The sequence below is a fragment of the Phodopus roborovskii genome, unplaced genomic scaffold (genome assembly GCF_943737965.1).
Source record: "Phodopus roborovskii unplaced genomic scaffold, PHOROB, whole genome shotgun sequence".
NCBI lineage: Eukaryota > Metazoa > Chordata > Mammalia > Rodentia > Cricetidae > Phodopus > Phodopus roborovskii.
In genome coordinates this window covers 2,104,601-2,128,047 of record NW_026125278.1, presented here as the reverse complement: position 1 = coordinate 2,128,047, position 23,447 = coordinate 2,104,601, and the positions used below count along the sequence as shown (strand labels likewise).

At 40.5% G+C, this 23,447-nt stretch overlaps 1 protein-coding gene and 1 pseudogene across 2 annotated transcripts in view; one reads left to right on the top strand and one right to left on the bottom strand.

Annotated features, from left to right (window-relative positions):
• Positions 1-22,767, bottom strand: part of LOC127229429 (guanylate-binding protein 1-like) — a 109,312-nt gene extending 86,545 nt beyond the window's left edge. Inside the window, exons 1-11 of one of the 2 annotated variants that reach the window (XM_051194566.1) lie at positions 22,280-22,767; positions 18,371-18,567; positions 17,608-17,735; positions 16,351-16,460; positions 15,929-16,128; positions 15,348-15,590; positions 12,765-13,045; positions 10,771-10,983; positions 6,353-6,455; positions 5,861-6,054; positions 4,634-5,067 (exon numbers count right to left, since the gene is read on the bottom strand). In XM_051194566.1, the coding sequence (XP_051050523.1) occupies positions 4,879-5,067; positions 5,861-6,054; positions 6,353-6,455; positions 10,771-10,983; positions 12,765-13,045; positions 15,348-15,590; positions 15,929-16,128; positions 16,351-16,460; positions 17,608-17,735; positions 18,371-18,567; positions 22,280-22,296 (1,875 nt within the window). In that variant the 5' untranslated portion in view covers positions 22,297-22,767 and the 3' untranslated portion in view covers positions 4,634-4,878. Of the gene's footprint in view, positions 1-4,633; positions 5,068-5,860; positions 6,055-6,352; positions 6,456-10,770; positions 10,984-12,764; positions 13,046-15,347; positions 15,591-15,928; positions 16,129-16,350; positions 16,461-17,607; positions 17,736-18,370; positions 18,568-22,279 lie in introns of those variants that run through there. The other variant, XM_051194554.1, reaches the window with a different exon arrangement.
• Positions 8,109-9,387, top strand: LOC127229600 (C-terminal-binding protein 2-like; annotated as a pseudogene).
• Positions 22,768-23,447: the final 680 nt, after the last annotated feature.

Here is a 23,447-nt window from a genome sequence, read left to right as displayed (position 1 = left end):
TTGTTGCATGGTTGTGGATCATTTGGTATATGCCTAAGAGGGGGATTGCCGGGTCCTGTGGTAAACTAATTCCCGTTTTCCTGAGGAACAGCCATACTGATCTCCAAAATGGTTGTATGAGTTTGCACTCCCACCAGCAGTGGAGGAGTGTTCCCATTTCTCCACATCCTCTCCACCATGTGTCATCATTGGTGTTTCTAATTTTAGCCATTCTGGCAGGAGTAAGATGGTATCTCAAAGTTGTTTTGATTTTCATTTCCCTGATAGCAATCCCCCTCTTAGGCATATATCCAAATGATCCACATCCATGCAACAACTGCGTGTGTTCAACTATGTTCATAGCAGCATTATTTGTAATAGCAAGAAACTGGAATCAACCTAGATACCCCTCAACTGAAGAATGGATAAAGAAGATGTGACACATCTACACAATGGAGTACTACTCTGTGGAAAAAACAATGGAGTCTTGAAATTTGCAGGCAAGTGGATGAAACTTGAAGAAACCATCCTGAATGAGGTAACCCAGTCAGAAGCAGAGAAACATGATATGTACTCACTCATATATAGATTTTAGACCTAGAGCAAAGGATCATCAACCTATAATTCACTCTGCCAGAGGAAATAGGATACAAGGTGGATTCTAAGAGATTCATGTAAGGTCCCTCATAGAAGGGGGAAGGTACAAGTTCTCCAGAGCACATGGGGATGAGGGGACAGTGCGTGGAGAGGGAACTACTAGAAGGAGAATGGGAAGAGAGGAAAGCACGTGGGACTAAGAAGATTGAGTCAAGGGAGGTATAGGAGACAGCATAAAAGAGGGAGTCATTATAGGATTGAAGAGAAAACTAACCTTAAGAACCTAAAGAAATGTCCAGACACCTACAAGACTGACTCCAACTAACAATTTGAGCAAAAGTGGAATGACTACCATAAATGCCCTTCCCTGATAATGAGATCAACAACTAACTTATCCACCATAATGGAGCCCTCATCTAGTAGCTGTTGGAAACAGAAGCAAACACCACAACTAAACACTGAGCCGAACTAGAATCCAAATGCAAAGAGGGAGGACAAGACCATGCTGCAGAAACACATAAAGACAGCTGACCTGAACAAGGAGGAGCTAAAGGGCCCCCAGACTGATAGCTGGGAAGCCAGCAATGAGCTGACCCAGACTCCCTGAACATGGGTCTCAGCTAAAGCGGACCTCAGACAGTGGAACTAGGATGTATTCCTGGTGCACAAAAGGACCTTGCAGGCACATCCCCCATGGAGGGATTCTGCCTTAACCTAGGGACAAGAGAGAAGTCCTAGTCCCTACTCAAATGACTTGACAGATTTAGATGACCCCTCCTGGATGGCATCACCCTACATGTGGAGTGGGGGGGGGAGTGAGGGGAGGGCGGTCAGGGTACATTTGTGGCGGCGAGAGAGGGAAAGAGGAAGGGAGAGAGGGAGTGAGAGAGGGAAGGAGAAAGGAAGGAAGAGGGAACTGAGATCGATATGTAAAAAAATTTTAAAAAAATGGGTTAACTGGCTTACACTTCTATATTGCTGTTCATTAAAGGAAGCCAGGACACAAATTCAAACCGGGCAGTAACCTGGAGGCAGGAGTTGATGCAGAAGTCAGTCATGAAGGAGGGCTGCTTACTGGCATAGCTTGCTTTCTTATAGAACCCAGGACCACCAGTCACAGGATGGCATCACCTCCAATGGACTGGATCCTCCCGCATTGGTCACTAATTGAGAAAATGTCTTTGAGCTGTATCTCACAGAAGCATTTCCTCAACTCAGGCAGAAATGAGTGAGGTTAGTGGCCTTGGGAAGGAATAAAGCAACAAGGTTGAGAGGAGGCCAATAGTCAAGTGAGATATCAGGATTTCCTAGGAAGGTGATGTGAAAAAAAATGAAGCTTAAAAGAAGGAAATAAATAAAGAGGCTTTTGTGTGAAAAGAGCTCCATGAGCTGGTGTGTTGAAAGGACAGACACAGATCGATCAAAGGTGTGTATAAAGGCATCCTGGGCCTAGGAAGAAGCTGTTGTTGTCCCATGTATTCAAAGTTGCCATCACCTAACTGTTGCATGAAGCTGCTTAGAAAGAAAAGCAACAGGACCTTTCATTTATTCCCAAAGCACAGGTCCAGTCATGGTTTTTCTGTAATAATAAATAAATAAACAATAAATAAATAAATAAAGCGTTGGCCATCATCTACGAGAGCCAGATGAAGAGCCAATGGGGGTTGATCTCAGAGACAAATGAAGGCAGGTGTGATGGCTTAGCTGGGTCGAGGAGCTCAGTTGGCAGTCCCTTATCTGCTTAAAAGAGGGACCAAGCAAGAAGATCAAAGTTGAGAATACAGGCTCTGATAACTCAGTTCCAGGAAGGGAAGAATGTCTTCCTTGATGGTAGGGGTGGTATGCTCGACTGCAGGTAACATCTGTGATTGAGAGCGAGTTTTTGGCGGTTAATGGATAACAGAAAGCCTAGGGACAGGATCCAAAGAAAAGATCCAAGCAAGCTGAAATTCTGTTCTAGTTTCAGGTTCTTTCCAAGTGAAAGCAAAGATATGTGAATCTGGATGTAAAAGAATGGTAAAGAAATCATCCTTAAGGTCGGTGACAGCCAAGTGAGAAGTAGAGGAGAGAATCTGAGAAAGAGTGTGCAGGTTGGGTACCAACACATGGGTAGGGAGGAATGTCGTGATAATAATCCAGAGGAGTTTGACCAGGTGGTAAGAACTATCACACATTAGGATGGGCAAGACTGGAGTGTTATATGGTTGGTAAGTTGGCTTGAGATTACCTTTGTAAGAAGGCATTGTATGTTTTCAGCCTTGTATGTTTTAAGGAGATAGGGTATTCAGAGCAATAGGGTTAGGATGTAGGGTCCTGAAGAAATATCTTAATGGAGGGGTTTGTGCATTTTGTAATTTCATAGGTAAGAAGTATGCAGTGTGTCAAGTCAGGAAACAGGTAAGTACTGCTGTAGCTGGAGGAAGGAAGGGTATAGGTGGTGATCCATGGCTTTAGAAGGTCAGACACTAGTTTCTTACTAAGACACATTGCATTAGTGACAGATCCATGCCTATCCCTCCAAAATAACCACCCTGTGTCTATAAAGACCTATGTGAGCTGGCTGCCTTACACACAGCTTGAGGAAATAACAGAAAATGAGGGTGTTACAGGTCTCAAGGAGGATGATTCCCACTACTTTCAAGCATGGTTTTAAAATGTACATGTACAAAGGTTTTCCAGCCAAGAGAAAAAGAAAAGCTCGGTTTTGGTTTTCACCTTTTTGGTTTTGCTAGACCAAGTGGATTAAGTAAAATTGTCTCAGGCCATCATCTTAAGTGTAGAAATACTAATGCTGGCTGGTGAGAGAAAGGGGTTTGTGTATAGTTTTTATAACTGCCACTATAGAATAATAAGGACTGGAAATCCCTGCAGGTCAATTAAAGGTTGCTAGAAATGGACTGTCCTTCATTTGTTGTTCATGTGTGTCCATATACTGAAGTAAAGAAGAATTAGTCAAACAGTGAGCTCATTTCTGGAAAATCTGCTCCTTTCTTGTTGGAAAAAAGCAGGAATTTGCTTTTAAAAAGAAATTCCATTACTTATTTCATAAGAAACATCCAAGGAAAACTAACATACAATACACTTACTCCATGTTGAGAAGAATATTCCACAATTCACTACACTAACACTGTACTAAATACTAAACCAGACAAATACTAAGCCAGAGACTAAATAAGATGACATTGATCTTTGATGTAACAATACCTGTGGGCTAGATGCTGATTCCTAGGACAGCTAATACTGCAATTATGAGGGAAGTTTATTTACTACTAAGGGAAATGTAAACCCTGAGTGAGACAAGGAAAATGTAGTATAGAATATCAAAAGGGGAGAGAGAGCACAGTGATGCTCACATCTAACCAACCGCAAAAGCCTCACGATGAACCACGGAAGTGGTGGAGAAGATATGCCTTTGTATATGAAGGAAAGCAAGAAATCCAACGGAATGATTCAAGCATGTGTGAGGAACAGAGATTGTAAATTCTAGGGTCCAAACTCCCCGCCTCAAGGATCTATGAGACAGCATGGGAGCCCCAAGGCAGAGAAAATAGGTGTCAGAGTTAGGGCTTCTATTGCTGATATAAACACCAGCACTGAAAGTAAGTGGGGAGAAAAGGGTCATAACTCTTAGGCCACACTCCATTAATGAGGGAACTCAAGGAAGGGGCTGATACAGAGGCCATGAAGGAGTGATGCTTACAGTCTGACTTCATCCTGGCTTGCTCAGTTTGCTTTCTCATGCCATCTAGGACCATCTGCCCAGGGGATGCATCACTCACACTGGGCTAAGCCATCCACATCATTTGACAGTCAGACAATACAACACCCCACAGACTAGCTCACAGGGCAAACTTAGTGAGTCATTACCTCAATGAAGGCTGTGTTTTCCAAAATATGTCTGCAACTTTGTAAAAGTCCCAACGGACAAGTAAATTCTCTCTCTCTCTCTCTCTCTCTCTCTCTCTCTCTCTCTCTCTCTCTCTCTCTCTCTCTCACACACACACACACACACAAGCGTGCACTCCAGTTTGTATGAGATGACCACATAATGTACTTGGCAGTTGTTTTTATTGTGTACATATATAGTTTACAAGTCAATAAATGATGTACATATACATTGTAAGATAATCATTATAATGAGGCTTATGAATGGCTGTCACTGTATAGTAACCTTTTCCATTAAGAGTCTATTTTGATAGACTTCCTAAGCTGTTGGTCTCTGACATTGTTTGATAACCCTTAATTTAAAACTGCCCTTAAATGAATTTATCGACAGGCACACTACAAAAATGTGCCAACTTGTCACCAATGCTTCAGTAACCTTTTGATTTCTGAGCTGAATACATTCACCAGTATTTCACGCAGCACAGATAGAACTTCGTCAGAGGGGTTCTGTTTAATGGTGTTAAATTTTTCTGCTACTCGATTTATTTCCATTTTTAAGTTATCCAATTCCTTCCCAGATCCTTCATGACACATTTTCTCTTTTGCCTACAAAAAGACAGATGCCATTTTGAAAATATATACTACCAATATTTCAAAATTAACAATATAGGCAACTGTTCATATGTGTACATATTTCCTACATTAATAAAAAATGGCATTTGACAAATCTGTCCTAAATATCACACTTTTGGACCTGAAGAGTGAGAGTAGCTATGGCTGATATTTGGTTACAATTCCCTCCCTGGAATGGAGGGGACTTAGGGCAAGGACAGCCCTGAAAATTAGGGGTAAAGTACAATGCCATTTAGTTTCAGGTTCACTGAGCTGAGCCAACCCTGTCTCTGTAAGTAATGATGGTACTGACCGCTGCCTAGAGAGCAGAGCTGTCAATCTCTGGGTTGGGAGAAAGGCTGCACTGTACCCTAGTTCTGTAGAATGCACCACCCAGATTTGGAAACAGACATTGTGGGGATCAGACTTCTGGTTCTTAAGAGGACTAATCTGATCATTTCAAACTGATATCCTGGACAGTTGTGCTAAGATTCTTAGGGGTGATGGGCTGAGGTATTTTCATTTGGAGTACAATGAAATAACTCCAAAATACACAAGACTAGCCCTGTGGATGATTGTTTTTTCTTCATTCCAACTCTCTTTAGATTACTAACACCACAGAAGATGGTGCAACTTTAGAATTAAGGGCTTCACCAGGATCTAGGAGGATCTGAGCTTTTCGTGATCACATGTCTTTGGGGGCTCTCCCTGGGATCATAATTTCCTTGACAATGTCACACTTTTCCTTCTATGGTCTACCATGACTCCCATCCGCATCTGTGCTCACCTTCAGCTTGTGATCCAGCACCTCCTGCTGCTGCTTCAGAAGGTTTTCCTTTTCCATCTCCATCTTCCTCTGCAGCTGGGCCATGTTTTCTGTAATAGTTCTCATCTGAGCCTCCCTTGCTTCCTCTTGCTCCTTCTGTTGCTGCCTCAGTAACTCCAGTTCCCTTTCAGCTGCCTCCTTCTTGGCCTGCTCGTCTGTCCCACAGGGGTTTTAGAGAGAGAAGAAAGGACATTCAGAACTGAGAGTTGCCCTCATGGGCACAGAGACCAACCTTGTTTCCCTATAGAAACTCTCTGCTTCTTCCTATCAGTGGTCATGATTCCGTATGTGATGGAAATGTACTGACCATCTAGTCATACTGCACTAGCCCGAATTATGGGTTTGAGATCTAGAGAGGATGCAGGCAAGATCATTTGTTTTGAGAGGGGTCTTCCTGCCCATATGTCAGAGGGCTTTACATGAACTCTTTGAGAGCTGAGCCCTCCTGCATACCTGCCATGGCTTTCTGTCCATCAGTGAGGGCTTTATCTGACTGCAAGATGGAGTCCTCCGTAGTGATCAGTGACTTCAGGAAGTTGTGTAGCACCTCACTTGCCTGGGTACCAGAACAGAGAAAACCGTAAGTGACAAGATGTGTTCTTTTAATGAAAGAGTTATCATTCAGTGAAATTACCAACCTGACTGAAGTGTGTGTGCCCTGCTTAAGTTCACGTGTGAATCCTTGAATTCTGTGGCTATAACAAAGTCTGTGCTCTTTTGAGATTAAAGAACCCTCTGTAACAGCCTCCTGTTAGCTCCTCATCCACATTTGCCAGGAATGTCTCCCACTAGCCTTTCCAGATGTCAGCTTCAACCAGATATGTGTGCAGTTCCAAAGGTACATATGAGGCAGACAGGCTTAAAGAATAAATCAGTAGTCTGAGACCTAATTTGGTTTCTGGTATATGTCCTTCCTCATCTTTTAATGATGCACTTGCCAGCCTAATTCCTTTTCTTGTGTGTACTATGCACACATGTCCCTCACCAAACAACATACTTAATACCTCATACACTCCTGTTGCCTCCCTGTACTGGCCATACATACACTCCTCTATGAACAATAGTATAAATATCTCAACCCCCCAAAGCAATGAAGCCATGACAGGTTCTATTCTAGTATATTTCTAATGCATCAAAAAGTAGATCTGACCTCAAGTTTCTTTAAGTGTATGCTCAGTGATATCAGGAAAACTTTGTCCTTCAAGTGGAAATTTATAACAATAGCCATTCTTGTTATCTCATGCCTATTTACAATTGAGAATTCATATTATTAAAATCAAATGCACAAAGTATAAGCAAGGGCATATGTATTAGGGAAACTGAATGTATGACTGAATCTATCCTTCAAAGTAGAGAATAACTCACACTATGATTGCAATAACTGCCATTGCCTTCTTTAGAAGTTACCCATGGTTGATTATTTGAATATCCTCACATCTACGGCCTCTGACAATTTGAACAATGCACTCCTCTCTTATCTGTATAATTGCCCCACCCTGAATGAAGTTGTCCAGCTTCTTTTGCAAATCTGATGAGTTTCTCTGTTCATCACACCTCTCAATTGTACAGAGATACTGTTAAAACTGCCCTGAGTATTAAATTGATATTCCAATGAGAAAAATAACATCAACTCAATTTAGAAAATGAGTACTCAATATGGTAATATCATCATCATCCTCTCCACTGATTCCTCTAGGCCCATTGAGGTCATTTAGATATGACAACTAGTCCTGACTTAGCTTATACATTCCATTTGTACATGTCAGCTAAAATATAAGCTTCCCGACATAAAATTTCTTTCTGTAACAACATCTGTTCTCTGAAAAAAAAAAAAGATCATAGTATTGAGAGACCAAGCTGGGAGCCATGTTGCTCTGACCTGAAGCACACCATTGTCAACAATGTAGCTGCTGCAGGGAATGGTGGGATCAGTAGGACCTGCAGCTGCTGCTTCCTGTTGGGCAGGCTTCCTTCTTCCAGGACACTGGCTATTAAGGATGAGGCTATAAGGATGAGGCTATAGTGTTAATTGATGAAGGTACATCCCCTTAAAAAGACAGTTTACCCTTTGCATGAATGTTAGAGTTTGCGGGTGTCCACATCTATGTTGGTTCATAGTGGTGCAATGCACATACTTTTGAGGATTCTTCTAAGTTCTTAGTGGACTGCTTTGCCTTTTGAATCATAGAGTTGCAAAGTTGGATAAAGAATGGCCCTTGTAGAGGAGCATAAATGCAAGCAACAGAGATTGGACAGAATTTGTTAAGGTATCTGCCCCCCCCCAGATCTTAAATGGTCCCCTAAACTCCATCTGCCTGCTAATACTGCATGACTGAACTGTGAAAATGTTCATTCTAAAGGATCTAGCCATTGTAGTCACTAGAATTCGTAGTCTATTCAGGAAATCCATGAGAAAATGATGAATGAGGCCATGGGTGCTGTGATGAATCACACTATCAATCTCACAAGAGAAAACCTGGAGAAGTTCAAGGCTCAGAGTGATCGTGCAAATTGGCATTGGCTATGACAATATGGATGCCAAGGCTGCTGCTGATGAAATTCTATCTGCCAAAGTGGAGGAGACACTGCTGTCTGCCACATCCTCTATCTCTATTGGCGCAACACATGGCTGTAGCATACCCTAGGAAAAGACACATGGATACAGGGCATGAAACATGTTTCTTTGGTTGCCTCGGGAGTGGCTAGGATCCAAAGGGAGACACTGGGCCTCTTGGCTTTGATTGCAGAGGGCAGGTAGTTGGTGTTAGAACCAAGGCTTTAGATTCAGCATCAGATTTTCCGGATCTTATTTATAAGAGGGTATAGAGCAATCTCTGGGAGTGCAAAGCATCTACACCCTGCAGGATTTATTCTATAAGAGCCACTGCATCTCCGTACACTTCAACTGAAGTAGCATAACCAACACCTCATTGGTGACTTCACTATCAGCAGATGAGGCAAGGAGCACTCCTGATGAACGCTGCCCAAACAGGCTTGGTGGCTGAGAAAGCTTAGCTCGGGCCCTCAGAGAGGGAAGGATATGAGAAGCAACACTTGATTTGCATGAGTCTGTTCCTTTAGCTTCACTCCTGGTCTGTTGAATGATCCACCAAGTCTCATATACTTGCCTAATGCATCCTGATTTAGTGAATAAGTATTGCTAGAGATGAGGGAGGCATCTGCCACTGAGATCCATTGAGCAAGTACGGGTTTGATCGCATAAATCTTATGAAAGTGTCAGTGAATAATTCTTCATTACTTTAGCTCCTTGGTTAGTCATTAACCAGTAAGCAACTCATCCCAAACTCAATAGTGCCACATACAGATATCCTTAGGCATACCAGGTGTGGCTCTGGGAGAGCTTCCTGCTGCTATGGAAGGGATCATCCCCAGTGACTTAAAACCTCCCCACAGTGTCACGCCCTCCCCAAGTTCCCAACCAGTCCACACAACTCAGGGATGATTGAGAACACCCCAAAGAGCAATAGCCAAGAATGCTAGAAAGTAATTATTTAGATAAACTTGGGACCAGGAGACAGTAGAAAAATGGTGAAGTAACAAAAGGAATTTGATGGTCGTTTAAAATGATCCTGGACATCACTGATATTGCAGAGTTAAAGCTGAAAGAGCTAGAAAACTAAAGATGGTGTCTGCTTCCAGAAGTGTGGAAAGACTAGGTGGTATTTTATTAATGGTCAGCTTCTGTCATTTTGTGTTAAGTTTTTCTTCTATGTATCAAGTCACAAAGAATGAATAGAGCATACCATTTATTACTCCGTTGGCTACAGCAAGTTCTGTGTGGGATACTCTGGAATGTTGTATCAAGAGTTCCAAATACCAAAGTTTTTAACAATTGAAAGGAAATCCCCACCAAGAGTAGTCCCTTTGGTCTACAGGAGTGGGTACCTCTTTTTGCCACAAGAAAGATTAAATTTTGCCAAGATAGGGGGACATTGTTTGTTCATGTGGACATCTACATGTATAGGACTAGAGAAGTAAAAGCTCCTGTCCTCAGAAGCTCCTAGTCACCTCTGAGCAGGCAATTCAGTTGTAGCTTCAGTAAGATCCTCCAATGACAAAAAGAAATACAGACAAAACAGGGAGTGGGAAGAGAAAAAAAGGATTCAGTTTCATGAGTGGGTTGTTTCAGATCCTCATCTATGTTATTGAGTAGAAAGATTTGACCTACAAGGGTTCTAGAAGAATAAGTTGCAGTTCCTTATGTAGTTCCTTGTAACTTGTCAGACTATGAACAAATCCACTCTTTTTGAAAATTGACAAATTCTTTTCTTCATGTGATATTTTATACAAGAACACTTTGGATGTGCTATTTAGATGAGAATGATTTTTAACAAATTCTATTAGAATTTTATGAGCTAGTTACATATTCTATTCATAGTCTTTTGTGAATCATTGCTCTTTTTTTGAGATGGCTTATATTGGGCCTTTCTATTGGTACATTTCCATTGTTGTGACAAAAGAAAAACAATAAGCTGTCCCAAACAGAAAAATAATATCAGACTTATGTTTGTTTTAGAGTAAGTCACCATTTCTGAATTTGTTTATCATAAAACTAGACATTTACCAATCAATACAGTTTTTTAATAAGAAAGGAATTAAAATTTCAAAACCCTGAAACAAATACCACATTATAAAATAAATCAATGTTCTCTTTTATCTAAATTTATATTCTAAATGATTTCTGAGGAAATTAATAATTTTTAGTTATTTAGTACAGTACTTTGTGATTGTAAGGACTAGAACAGCTGCAATACCAGATACACTGAGTTCTTTCCAGAGAAGATCCTGTAGTCTTCCAGGATCAATAGTTACCACTCTAGATGTATGACCACACCCACCTCATTCCTCACCTTCACACCCTTCCTGGGTACTTGCTCATAGTCCTGCTCAACCTTCTTTCTGGCCTCTAGGTAGAGGCTGTACCCACTAGGAACAGAGAAATCTCCATATGAGATCCTCTCCTTCAGGGGCTCTGAAAGATACTCCAGCTCAGCCTGGCAGTAATTGAGAGATGCTGCTTCATTCTCTCGTAGGAAATCATCCTTCATTTCCTCTATGGTGGCCTGTCATGAGAGTAGGAGAAGACAAAACAAAGAAGCTGTAAAAGAAAGGTACTACTGTGGTATTCCTGGTTGAAGCAATGTGACAGTCCCAGAGTGGACTGGGACAGGAGGATGGGTTGGGGACTTGCTTTAACCCTGGTCTGGTCAACTCTGAGTGACTGCTGGAAACCTTGATTTCCTTGGCCTGAAGCTCACAAACTCTGAAAGTGAGGTGAATGGGCAAGGAATCTGTGTTCTTCTTTGTCAGATGCACTGTAGAGTGTCCATGCATCAACAATGAATGCAAACAAAGTTCAACTGGGAGGGAACACAGCATCCTTGGAGAATGTGCTTCAGTGAGGGTGAAAATAGCACAGCGAGTGCACCTGTCAGTTCTGAGTAGTCATTATGAACAGAGTAGTGAATGCTTCATGGATTCCTTCAAGGAGAGTGAGGGGTGTGAACTTAAAGGACAAAGATTTTAAAGTGGATACTTGTAAACTACAATTGAACTGTCTTCTTCAAGATGACTTAATACATTTTTTTTTTGTCACTTGTAAGATGGTCAGAGAAAGATTAAAAGACAAATGTTCATTGACAGTATCTCTGGTCACTAGAACTAAGAGGAAGCCACTTTATTTCTTTTCCTTGATTTCTTTATTCCTTAACATCCCATAGAAAAGTGGTTATCAACCTTCCTAGTGCTGGCACTCTTTAATATATTTTCTCATGGTGTGACAACCCCAAGCATTAGATTATTTTCATTGCTACTTCTTACATATAATTTTCTACTGTTATGAATCGTAATGTAAATATTTAATATTCAGGATATCTGATATGTGACACCCACGAAAGAGCTGTTTAGACCTCTCCCAAAGGGCTTATGACCATTACTTGAGAATCATTCCAATGAAATGATAGTCATTTTCTTATAAACTCTAGCTAACCTTAAGACATGCACCTCATTTAATTACACTGGTGTTTGAAAATCAGTTGTCTATAATTGATTGCCTTCAAGGAAAACCAGGGGGATGAGAACCAGTGAAAGGTATGATGGGGGTTGTCCTTCTGTTTATATGTTTCTTTTATTGGTTAATGAATAACCCTCTGTTAAGCCAATGAGGCAGGAAGATAGGTGTGACTAGGAGACAAGGAGAATTCTGGGCAAGGTAGGCAGAGGGGGCCCACCACAGAGTCACCATGATGCTGAAGGAGTAAGATGCCAGACTATAGGATATATATAATATATATGTGTGTGTGTGTGTGTGTGTGTGTGTGTGTGTGTGTCTGTGTGTGTGTGTGTTGTTAATTTAGAGAGAGTTAGCTAAAAAGCAGACAAAGCCATTGGCCAACAATTTCATAATTAATATTGTGTCCATGTGTTTATTTGGGGCTGAAGGGCTATGGTGGCACCCTAGCAGGACAGAAAACTTTCAACAAAAAGAGAATAAATTCTTTCTATTTTAAATATTAAATGAATTCTCAGAGTCTCTGGGTGAAAGCCCATTTGACTCCTCACTTTAGCTTGGTGTACACCACGAGAGACTCACATACCTTGTGCTTCATCTCAACAGCATAACCCTATAGATGCACGTTGTTTCAAGTTACTGTTGAAAATCAAGTGCCATATTTTAACTCCTCAACTACTTCACTTTCCCTAAGGTCTCTGAAGACCCCTGTTACCTATAAAAACCCTGCTTTCTGCAATGATGAGAAGGACTCAGCATGAGATCAAAATACAGGTCCAAAGCCACATGAAAGAAAGGCAGACATCAGTAATGATAAATGCTAAGGCATATTACCACAAGCTTCTCCTGGAACTTGTGCTGGTCATCCTTGAAGGAGTGATCCATGAAGATAGCAATGGCTTTCTTCTCACAATCTGCATGTATGTCCAGCAGCTCCTGGAGTGTGTCTGTCGGGAGCCTCACTTGCTGGGACATTTGTTCACTGTAGTGGTCAGTTGCTTTCTGCACAGCTATGGAGTTCTCACGCTCAGCCAGTGTTTTTACTGCATTCTCCAAGCAAGGCACTGATCCACTCTTGATGGTATCCACATAGGTGTATGCTAGAATCCCCAGTTCTGGTGAGAAATGACAGATAGAATAGTTAGAATTCACATTCCTATTTTATAAGGCTTCATGGTCTGCCTTCTCAAGAGACACATTATATTGATGACAACTTCTCTTTTCTTCCTCTTTGTGCTCATGTACATCTTGTTTCTATGAATCCTCTTTCATGTAATCTTATAACATTTTTCTTATTCATCTAGCTTTTTATTTTTCTTAATTCGTTACACTATAAAATTGAATTAACAATTCAGATGTTAGCATCTTCAAATGTTCTTTGGAAGAACATTTTGCCACTGAAACTAAATAAAGTGACCTCTCATGTACACTAAGTTTGTAAATCCCCTTTCCAAGTGAAGCCCATTTCAAAAAAAAAAAAAAAAAGTCTAGAATTTCAAGGCAATAAGACAAAGGTTAATGCAAAATGAGCTTGTTAGATTCATGATCCAGCATAAAGTGCCAGAGGACAGAAAGAGACCAGAGTCTGACCTTCAACAAATAGGATTACTTTAAGTAGAATACACGGTGAGGTGCAGCCTCTCTCTAGATGGAAATTGAGGAGTCTTCCATAGGAAGAAGCTACCTGTGACCCTTTATGAGGTGTTGTGGGGGGCTTGGGGTGAGGAAATTGTTGCATCCGTAACTTAAATTTCTCTCCAGCAGTCACTCCTTCCTAAAATGGTTTGCCCATAGTGAGGCAGACTGCCATGGATGACAGATTGTATTTACCAACACTCCTTTCTGTGCTGACCAATAAGAGTGACCAAAGCCACTGGTAATTTCATAGAAATCCTGTTTTGCCACTGAAGCATTCTCTCAAGACCATTTCACTATGGTCACTGTGAAGCCACAATGGCCCAATGTCTCAAGTCAGGCTCTGGGCAGACTCTGCATTTGATTACCAAAATCACTGCAGAGTACTCATGGCATGCTGGTTAATTTTTGGCTGATACAAAAATAACAAAATATCTGTTTGTGTTGATTGTGTTATTAGTGAACAAAGCCAGGTTCTTACATACATGCAAGGCAAGTGATTGCCAATGGAAGTGTACCCTAGTTCTGGTCTGTATTTATTTGTTAATCCAATTAATTCTTATTACTTTAACTGGTATTTGTGGTTCTTGGTGTTGAACCAAGTCCTTGACTCTTGTAAACAGTTACTCTACCTCAGAACCTTCCCTTTAGCAAGATACCCAGATGATTTGTCCTTATCAATGGCCCAAATTCTCCTTTTATGTAAAATAAGGTTGGGTTTATTGAATATGTATCCAGTTAGTCTTAGGATCCTTAAAAACAAAACTGTTTTCCTCTTCATTAATGTGTTCATCATCCTATCTTTGAACGTTTATTCTGGTAGGATTCAGTCTTTATATGAGCAACACATGATACAATTCAAGTCAAATGAAGTGTATTACTTAGTTTGATGATGTTCAGTGTTGCCCTAGGGCCTTCTACTAAAGAATATACTTCATGTGTATGATTCCCATTATTATTGGCACAAGTGTTACCTAGCTACTGAGTGATCAAAGCAGGTACATGACTTTAAATTTAAATTTATTTTAATTACATTACATTGAAGCTAAGTAGACATGCATGTGTCTTTTGATGTTAAATTGGATAGTATAAATATCCAATAAATATTCTAATAAAGGAATATGAAGGATAAAGACTCTCTTCCCTGATGATTATAAACTTTTTTTTCCAGCCAAAGCTCTTACTTACAAAGACCTTAAGTATTATCTAAGACCATTTGAGATTTTGAAAAGTTGTTAAAACTTGAATTAAGTGGATATTGTAAGGATTCAGTCATTATGCTGTCCTTTCCCTGTCACCTGGCAGAACGCACTCAGGCAGTGCTCTGGTCAGCCCAGAGTTCCATGAGTACTAGTCTACATGCAGGTGTAAAGGACCCTTTAAAAGGCAGACCTCACCCACTTGTGCTCCTTTTGCTCTCTTTCTGGCTCTGCCTTCCTTCTGGTTCGTTTCTCTCTGCTGTCTTTGCTCCCTTCACTCTCCTCTCTTTCTGCTCCTGTCTACCTCTTCTTTCCTCTATCTCTGTGTCTCTTTACCTCTTTTCTCTTCTCTTCCTCCTCCCTCCCCTTTCTAATAAAACTTCCCACTCAAGCACTGTCTGCCTGGCCTGCTTGTCGCTCCACCTCTGTCACCCTTGCCTGACATGGACTCCGCCATGGTTCCCCATGTGGGACCCCCCCTCCAGCTTTACCCTGTCACTGAAACAAAAGAACAACAGATACTATGTATACACAAAAGGTGTACTCTCTAAAGCTGTCAAGAAGGACAGGGAAGGAGACTCACGAGCTCCATTAACTTGGATGCCTCCTGGGAGAGCTTTAGCCTTGGAAGAGCTGAAGATGAAGGAAGAGAATTCTGCTGCCTGTTGCACAAAGTCAGAATCCAACTCATCATCATGCAGGCTCTCAAGCTCCGAAAGCTTCTTCCACTCAGTGGGTGGGTAGAAGACAAAGCATTTCTTCTTGGGGAAGAACTTTCGGATGCAGAGTCGGGGCAGGTTGTAATTTTTATCTACTTCGCTGGTGCCTGGAGAAAGTCAAGAAAACATAAGCACATAGTTAGCCTGGTGTTAATGTGTCGCTTAAGGATTTCTTCTAATAAATGATCCCTTTGATCCATGTTTCTGGTGCTGTGCATCTCTACACAACCTAAGAGGGAGAGTGAAACAGTCCAATCACAGAATAGAGTGAACATGTCTTCATTACCAGGGAACATTTCCATTGAAGTTGACATGTGAAGACAAATACTAAGCAGGAATTGTTTCTTAGAAACAGCCTGAAAAATCCAAAAAACAAAGGCAAATCTAAACACCTGCATCAATTCATGGAATTTCCCCTCTGTTCTCCAATCACCAATCCCATTACCTCGCTTGAGCTTGAGGGAATTCTCCAGGTACTCATCTGCTGTGAGACTTTGTTCATCAGCTTCAAGTCTTAAGGTCATATCCCTCAGAACCCACACGAAGTCAGGGAAGAAGCTCACAAACTCAGATGAGTCTTCCACGTCATCTTCCTGGTCAGTTGAGGCCCTTGCTCTTATCCAGTCTGTCAGCTCTGTCACATAGCTGGGCAGCTAAGGAGAAGCCGTGATGACCAGCGACCCCAGTCATTTCACCTCACATTGGTCTCATCCATCCCCACACATGACTTTGCCTGTGCTGACTCAGCATGAGCTCAGTAGCTGTTTATGAGATCTCTCTTTGTGTTGGAATTACTCTATCTCCTATCTGTCTGCACTGACTCTGCATTCCCAGGCTGGGATGTTTTCTCCATCACAGAAAGGATACTGCAGCTGGTCCATGGCCTGCTGGTTGATGGCTCCCATGCTGTTGTACACAAAGGTGCTGCTTAGAAGTACAGCCAGGGCAAAGATCCAGCAGTCATTCTGGTCGTCACCCTGGAAGTCAGAATAGCCCTTTCTAGATGAAGTGCTACAAAATGTGCCTCATTTTTAGAGTGAACTAGTGTATTAGACTGTTAGAAAAAGCAAAAAAACAAAAAAAACAAAAAAAACAAAAAAAAACAAAAACAAAAACAAAAAACAAAAAACAAAAACAAAAAAAAGAAGAAAAAAACAGAGCTATATTCTTGTTAGTTGAACTCAAATAATGTATTGTTTCTAATTAGGGGGTCACTGGCTAGAACTGACAGTTTAGTAAGTTTTTTAATGCCTGTTAGTAAATAATTTCGACAAACAGTCTAGATTGGTGGAGATTCCAAAGTCTTAGAGACTCTTAAAAGTTTCTCTTCATGTAAATTAAATTGTGTCTTATGAGAGTAACAATACTTAATTTTTGAGAAATTATTATGTATTTAGGGCTTTAAATTTAAGTCATTTTCACACACTACTAGAATCTGTTCCAGGCGAATTCATCTCCTTATCCTCTCTTGTCCTTATCCTACCAACCTTCTTCTTCTATCTGGCCCCTCTTTCTATTGAAGGGGTACATGAGTTCTGTTTCCCTCTGCTTAATTAGGCTCACTTGAGGTCCTTTAATGTGGGAGTGCTTGGCAACCTTACTACTGGATATACTATATTGCTAGTGTTAATAAATGCACAGTGCTGAAAATCAGATAAAGGCCTATTTCATTCACTTTACTCAACAGCTAGGGTACATGTAACTCCTATCCCTTGCTGAAACCACAGAACTTGTAAGGGGCAGAACTTTTTGTTACACATAAAGTCTAGATACTTTATTAGCTCAATTGTTAACCTGCATTCTCTGTAGGGAAACACTCATGGAAGCAATTGTACTGTATATGTATATGTATATGTATATGTATATGTATATGTATATGTATATGTATATGTATATGTATATGTAATGTATGAACTGGATTGACTCCGTTAATGATGAGAGCCCTGTCACATGATGCTCATGGTCTCCTAGAATGCTGGCTTCTGACTATCTTCCACACTAGTTATCAAACTTCTCATCAGTAGACAGAGACAAAAGACACACTGTGATTAAAGGGAGTTCTCAGTACTCTAGAACCATTAAGAAATAAGAAGCTTAATCCAAAACGCCCTCCTCCTTCCTTACTTTCTCTACATCTCCCAGGCCCTCTGTGTCAAGCAGAACTAGGGTGTGGTCTGGCTTCTGAGGATGAGGGACACACCACATCCAGATGCCCTTGGTGTGAGACTGTATTGTGGAACCCAGAGAGAATCCTGGAAAGGGCAGAGAGAGGACAAGGGTAGAAATCCTAGCAGGTACTTCTAGAAGTAAAAACAGAAGTTAATATAAATCAAGGTAATAATAACATTGTGTCATCATGGACAGAATTGGTGTACACAGATGAAGTTTTAAAAACATAAAAACAAAAATAATAATTAATGAAAAGAAAGAAAAGCAAAGAAAGAGAAAAGGAGTATTCCATTTGCTTTGGGAGTTTTTTTCTGTCAGTGGTTGCTTACTGTTAACACATGAATATCTTACTAAATACTTTGTGACTTTGAAATCTATCTATAGCAATAGTTTCTATTCTGTACTGGTTTGCTCTACAAAGCAAAAAGTTAAACTTTTAAAATAGGAAATTAAGATAAATTGAATAAACAGTGTCTTGCTCTTCTTTTCCTGATTGCAGTTAAGAGAAGTACATAAGTCTGATTTGGATTTTTAGATCTAGCCAGCACATAAAACTCTGTAAGGTAAATTAATCTTAAATATAATCCCTCTCTCTTTTTCACTATGGATTAACAATTACCTTTCGGTATTCATCCTTGTTTTGAATGTTCTATTCTGCTGCGATATGAGAATGAGGTGGACTCAGGGGACCCAGCACAGCTGTATTGTTGACACTCACCCGTTTTCTTCCCTGCCAGCTTGTTCATCAGGTAGGATTTGCCAGTGCGGTAGAGCCCCACGATGGCCACCACCACCACCGGCTGTGTGATGGCCGACAGGATCTCCAGGGCCTCCTGGTTAGGCTTCAGTTGTCCTTTCACATTCTCAATGAGACACACAGGGACTTCTGATGCCATGTCCACTGGGGTTCCTCGACTGCAGAGGGAAAGATGGGGTTAATGATAATTCCAGGCTTTCAGCTGAAAGAGTGCTTCTACCAGTCAGGGGCTGCCTTCAGAGTACTATGAGATTTGCCAAGCCACAATCTGTGCACCAGCGAGAGAAATGTAAGCAATAGTTACATCATTTCATAATGTCACACGAGACTTCAAAAATAGCCAAGAGCAAAATAATTTTATTAAAATGTTTTGTCTATAGTAAAAAATTCTGATGACGAAAAATATTCAGGTAACTTACAGTATAAAAATAATTTATTTTTCCTTTGAGCTTTCTCATTGAACAGTTTACTACAATCACTAAGCAAAAAAGTAGAATATCTTTTAGTGAAATTCTTATCTGCCATCTATCAATCCATTATCTATCTATCATCTAATATATGTATATGTAAGATATGTCTATATGTACTCATTGGACTGAAATTATTTATTTTTAATTCTGTGCATATGGCGGTTTTGTCAGCATGCCTCTGCATATACCACTTGGGTGCCTAATGACAGCTGACAACAGTAGAGGGCATCAGATCCTCTGGAACTGGAGTTTCAGATGCTTTTAAATTGCCATGTAGGTGCAGGGAATCAAATCCGAGTGTCCTCTAGAAGGTCAACAAATCCCCTAAACCACTGAGGCTATCTCAAACCCTTACAGTTTATTTTTGTTTGTCATTTTATGGGCTCAGGCTGGACACATGATTACTGACTTCAATGCACTATTTAGCTTCATTATGAGAAAATTAACTCATGAAGAGTATTCTGTTCATAGTCATTGTACGTCCCGTTACTAATTATTTAATACACACTTTTATATCACTTGACCGACAACTCTTTAACTTTTATTCAATCCATTGGGCATGAGTATATGTGTGGGCAGAGACATTCGGGTGTGTGAGTGAGTGAACTAACTTCTTCCTTGACTTGGTGTGGACTTTGAGGGATGTGGCCCCAGGGTAGAAGCCGAAAGACAAAAGCTCGCAGTGGAAGATAAGCTGCAGCTGAATCTCAGTCAAGGCACAGAGACTCATCGTTGGAGAACAGAGGGAAAATGCTACAAGTTAAGATTTCATATTCTAAGTTTATGTTTGTGTGTTTCCATTCAGTTTTCTCTTGATTTTTCAAAATGTTTCTAAGACTAGTTCTTGCAACTGTGTGGAGACATATTCATGCTATATAGTATTACCTTGTTTTGATTCCCCTCCGAGAGATACACTCTACCAAAAACATGTGCAGTTCCAGGTGTCTCAATTGCTCTTAACCCTATTTATTTATTTATTCATTCATTTATTTTTGAGTAAGTCTTCCACTGAACCTGAAAATCACCTATTTGGTAGATGAGTTGTCCGGCTTCAGCTATATCTGGGTTATAGACACATGCTATGTCAGCTGACTTTATAAAATTTACCTGAATATTTGGGATTTGAACTTGGGCCCTCATGCTAACGCAGTAAGCACTTTACAACTGAGCCACTCCCCAACCCTGTATTTTCTATCCTTGAATTCTATTTTAGTTAAGATGCTGGCCCTTTGCTCTACCCTGCACATTAACACAATGTACATCTTTGCCCTGCAACAGAATTCTCATTGCTAATGTTCTCTCCCATACATACTTTTTATACTGAACTGTTCTTCTTTTTGTGTTAAGCTTATCATTTCATCCACATTTCTGTTTGTCTAGATTAATTCTTCTTTATTGATAGTATACTGGCACACACCAGTGATCCAAACTGTTGAGAGGTAAAAGCCTCAAGATCAGGGGTTGTATAGGTACAGGAGATTACTTCCTATACAAAACACCAGTAGCACAGACACTGAGAGCAACAATTAGTAATTGGGACCTCCTGAAACTGAGAAGCAAAGAACATGGTCAACAAGACAAAATGGTTCCCTACAGAATGGGAAAAGATCTTCACCAAACCCACATCTGACAGAAGGCAGATCTCCAAAATGTACAAAGAACTCAAGAAACTAGACTGCAAACTACCAAATAATCCAATTTAAAAAGGGGGTACAGATCTAAACAGAAAATTCTCAACACAACAGTCTCAAATGGTGCAAAGACACGTAAGGAAATGATCAACATCTTTAGTCATCAGGAAAATGCAAATCAAAACAACTCTGAGATCTCATCTTATATTAACCAGAATGGCTAAGATCAAAATACCAATGACAGCTTATGACGGAGAGGATGTGGAGAAAGAGGATCACTCCCCCATTGCTGGTGGGGGTATAAACTTGTTCAGCTTCTGTGAAAATCAGTAAGGCAATTTATCAGAAATCAGAAATTTGGGATCAACCTACCTCAAGACACTGCAATACCATCTTTGGGCATATACCCAAAGGAGGCCCATTCACACTACAAGGATATTTGTTCAACTATGTTCATAGCAAAATTATTCATAATAGGCATATCTTGGAAACAATCTAGATGCCCCTCAACTGAAGAATGGATAAAGAAAATGTGGTGTATTTACACAAAGACATCATTCTGTTAAAAATGTTTATGCATATGTTACTGTTACATTAATGAAGCTCTAAATACTTCTGGAATTGCGGAAGCATGAGGAATGAGTAAAGCTCTAACACATCCCTGTTTGCTTTTCTTCACACATTTCACAATTCCTTCATCCAGATAACCTCGTGTAACCAACACATTTGCTCTCTGGGTGATTCGGTTTTTACTTAGACGTTCCTCTTTCTTCTCTTACTCAACAATAAAAATCTAATATGTTGAAAAGTTTGTTTTGTGCAAAATGACATTATGTGTAGGTTCCCACTCATTCTCAAACCATAGAAAAGGGGACAAAAAATGTAAAACATCAGATGTAAACCACAAACCACAAAATCAATGTCTGTGAAAGTCTGGATGCAGGGAGAAAGCCTGTGATTGCTCTGCCCTGCTGACTTAGAGATCCCAAACACTGACACTGGGTGGGGGGGAGACTCTTGGTGCTACGAACTCTGATTTTAGAAGAATTTGAAAATCTACTGAAACAGAAGAGACTAGAATGGTCTGTGGTGTGCCAGGGAGAATACAGCTGTGAACACACAGAGAATGGCAGGACTCAGCTAGAACCTGCTGAGAATTGAATGCAGGTGTCTAAAGAAACTAGTTGTGGCTGAAAAAATGATATCAAAATGTTCAGAGGCAACAGTATTGGGATTTCTAAGGTTAGAGCTGGGGAGACCAGCAAAACAACTCATGGGTAAAGGCTCTGACCTTACAAGTCTGACAGCATCCAAGCCCTGGAACCCACATAAAAGAGGGAGAGGAGAACTTACTTCACAAAGTTGTCCTCTGACCTTCACAGATACTCCATGGCCCACACACATCCACACTTACACACACACCAGGGAAGAGGAGAGAAGGGGAAGAAGGGGAGGAGGAGGCAGTTAGCAATGGTGTTTGTCCCAATTGGCCAGACAAGGAACTTGATAATTCTTAAATAATCATGAAAAGTACTTCAAAGATTGCTTTATGGAACATAAGATTCCCACTTATGTCCTGCATAACAATTCCTTATTAACAACTGTATCCAAATCAAAATAAACTAAATTCTATGAGTTTGGAATTTTAGAAAATATGGCTTACAGAGAAGCAGGAAAAGGGCAATGATAGCAGAGTGATTGCCTCCTACTCAGAAGGTCAGGGTTTAATCTCCAGCCCCCAGAAATGAATCAGAAAGGTGACTACTCACACTGAGTAAGACAGCATTTCTACAGGTTAGTGTTGTTTTTATATTGATTATCCAATATCAAATGGTCAGTCCTGAAAACAATATATATAAAGCAATACTTACTGACTGAAAAGGTAATATTTAGGAATAGATATAGGATTGGGTATAGGAATAGATATATAAATACATATGTATATGCACGTGCAACAACAACCAGTGGAAAAAAGAGAACATGATTTTAAAGAGAGGAAGGAAGAGTATATGGGAAAGATTGGAGGGAGGAACGGGAAGGGAGAAATGACGTGATTATATTATAATCCCAAAAGTAAAAGGACATTGTCTTTGTTGTCTGTGAGGAAAAATAACAGGAGTAGAGAAAAACATGTTGTGAAGAAAAAAACAAGTATTAAAACTAGAAAGAAGATATCAAGAAGCCTAAGGAGTAAGTGATCCCCTTACCAGAAAGAAAACAAGCAAAAATTTGTGTTTCCTGGTATACATCATTTATTTTCAGTTTTCTCTTTCTTACTACTTTTAAATTTGGAGCACAAAGAGAATGAGGAAAAGAAAGAGTTGCAGGAAAACATAGGACAAAAGCAGAGCAAAAGGAAAGGGAGAGGAAGGGGGAGAGGGAGAGGGAGAGGGAGAGACAGAGAGAGAGAGAGAGAGAGAGAGAGAGAGAGAGAGAGAGAGAGAGAGAGAGAGCATGCATGCATGTGTGTGAAGTGAAGCACGTGTCAGGGAATGCAGAACAGAAATTATCAGGCCAGAGAATCAAATCTGCCTGTCTAGGATACTATGAATGGTGCAATAATGTCATCTAGAGATGAGACAGTGTTCTGTGCAGCCTGCACTTGGACTTTCAAGGTAAGGAGTCCTAGGAGTCTGCTTCTGTGAACCAAGGCTTATTTCTAAGCAGTCCACTTTCAAACATAAAGTAAGTACACAATAACAAAAGGGTCAATGTATCATGTCTATAACTGCTTCTTAACTCAAATTAGGATGCCATTGTCACTGCCCAAGAAGTCTAGAATACCAGTCAAAGGCCAGGCAATAGGGACTCAGGCAATGGCTGGAAACATCTGGTTTGCTGTTTTGCTAGCTCACTGCCCAGGTTCAGCAGTACAACCTGAGGCTAGTAAAGGCCAATATAAGATGCAAAGGCTCAGGGTGGTTGGAAATCCCCTCA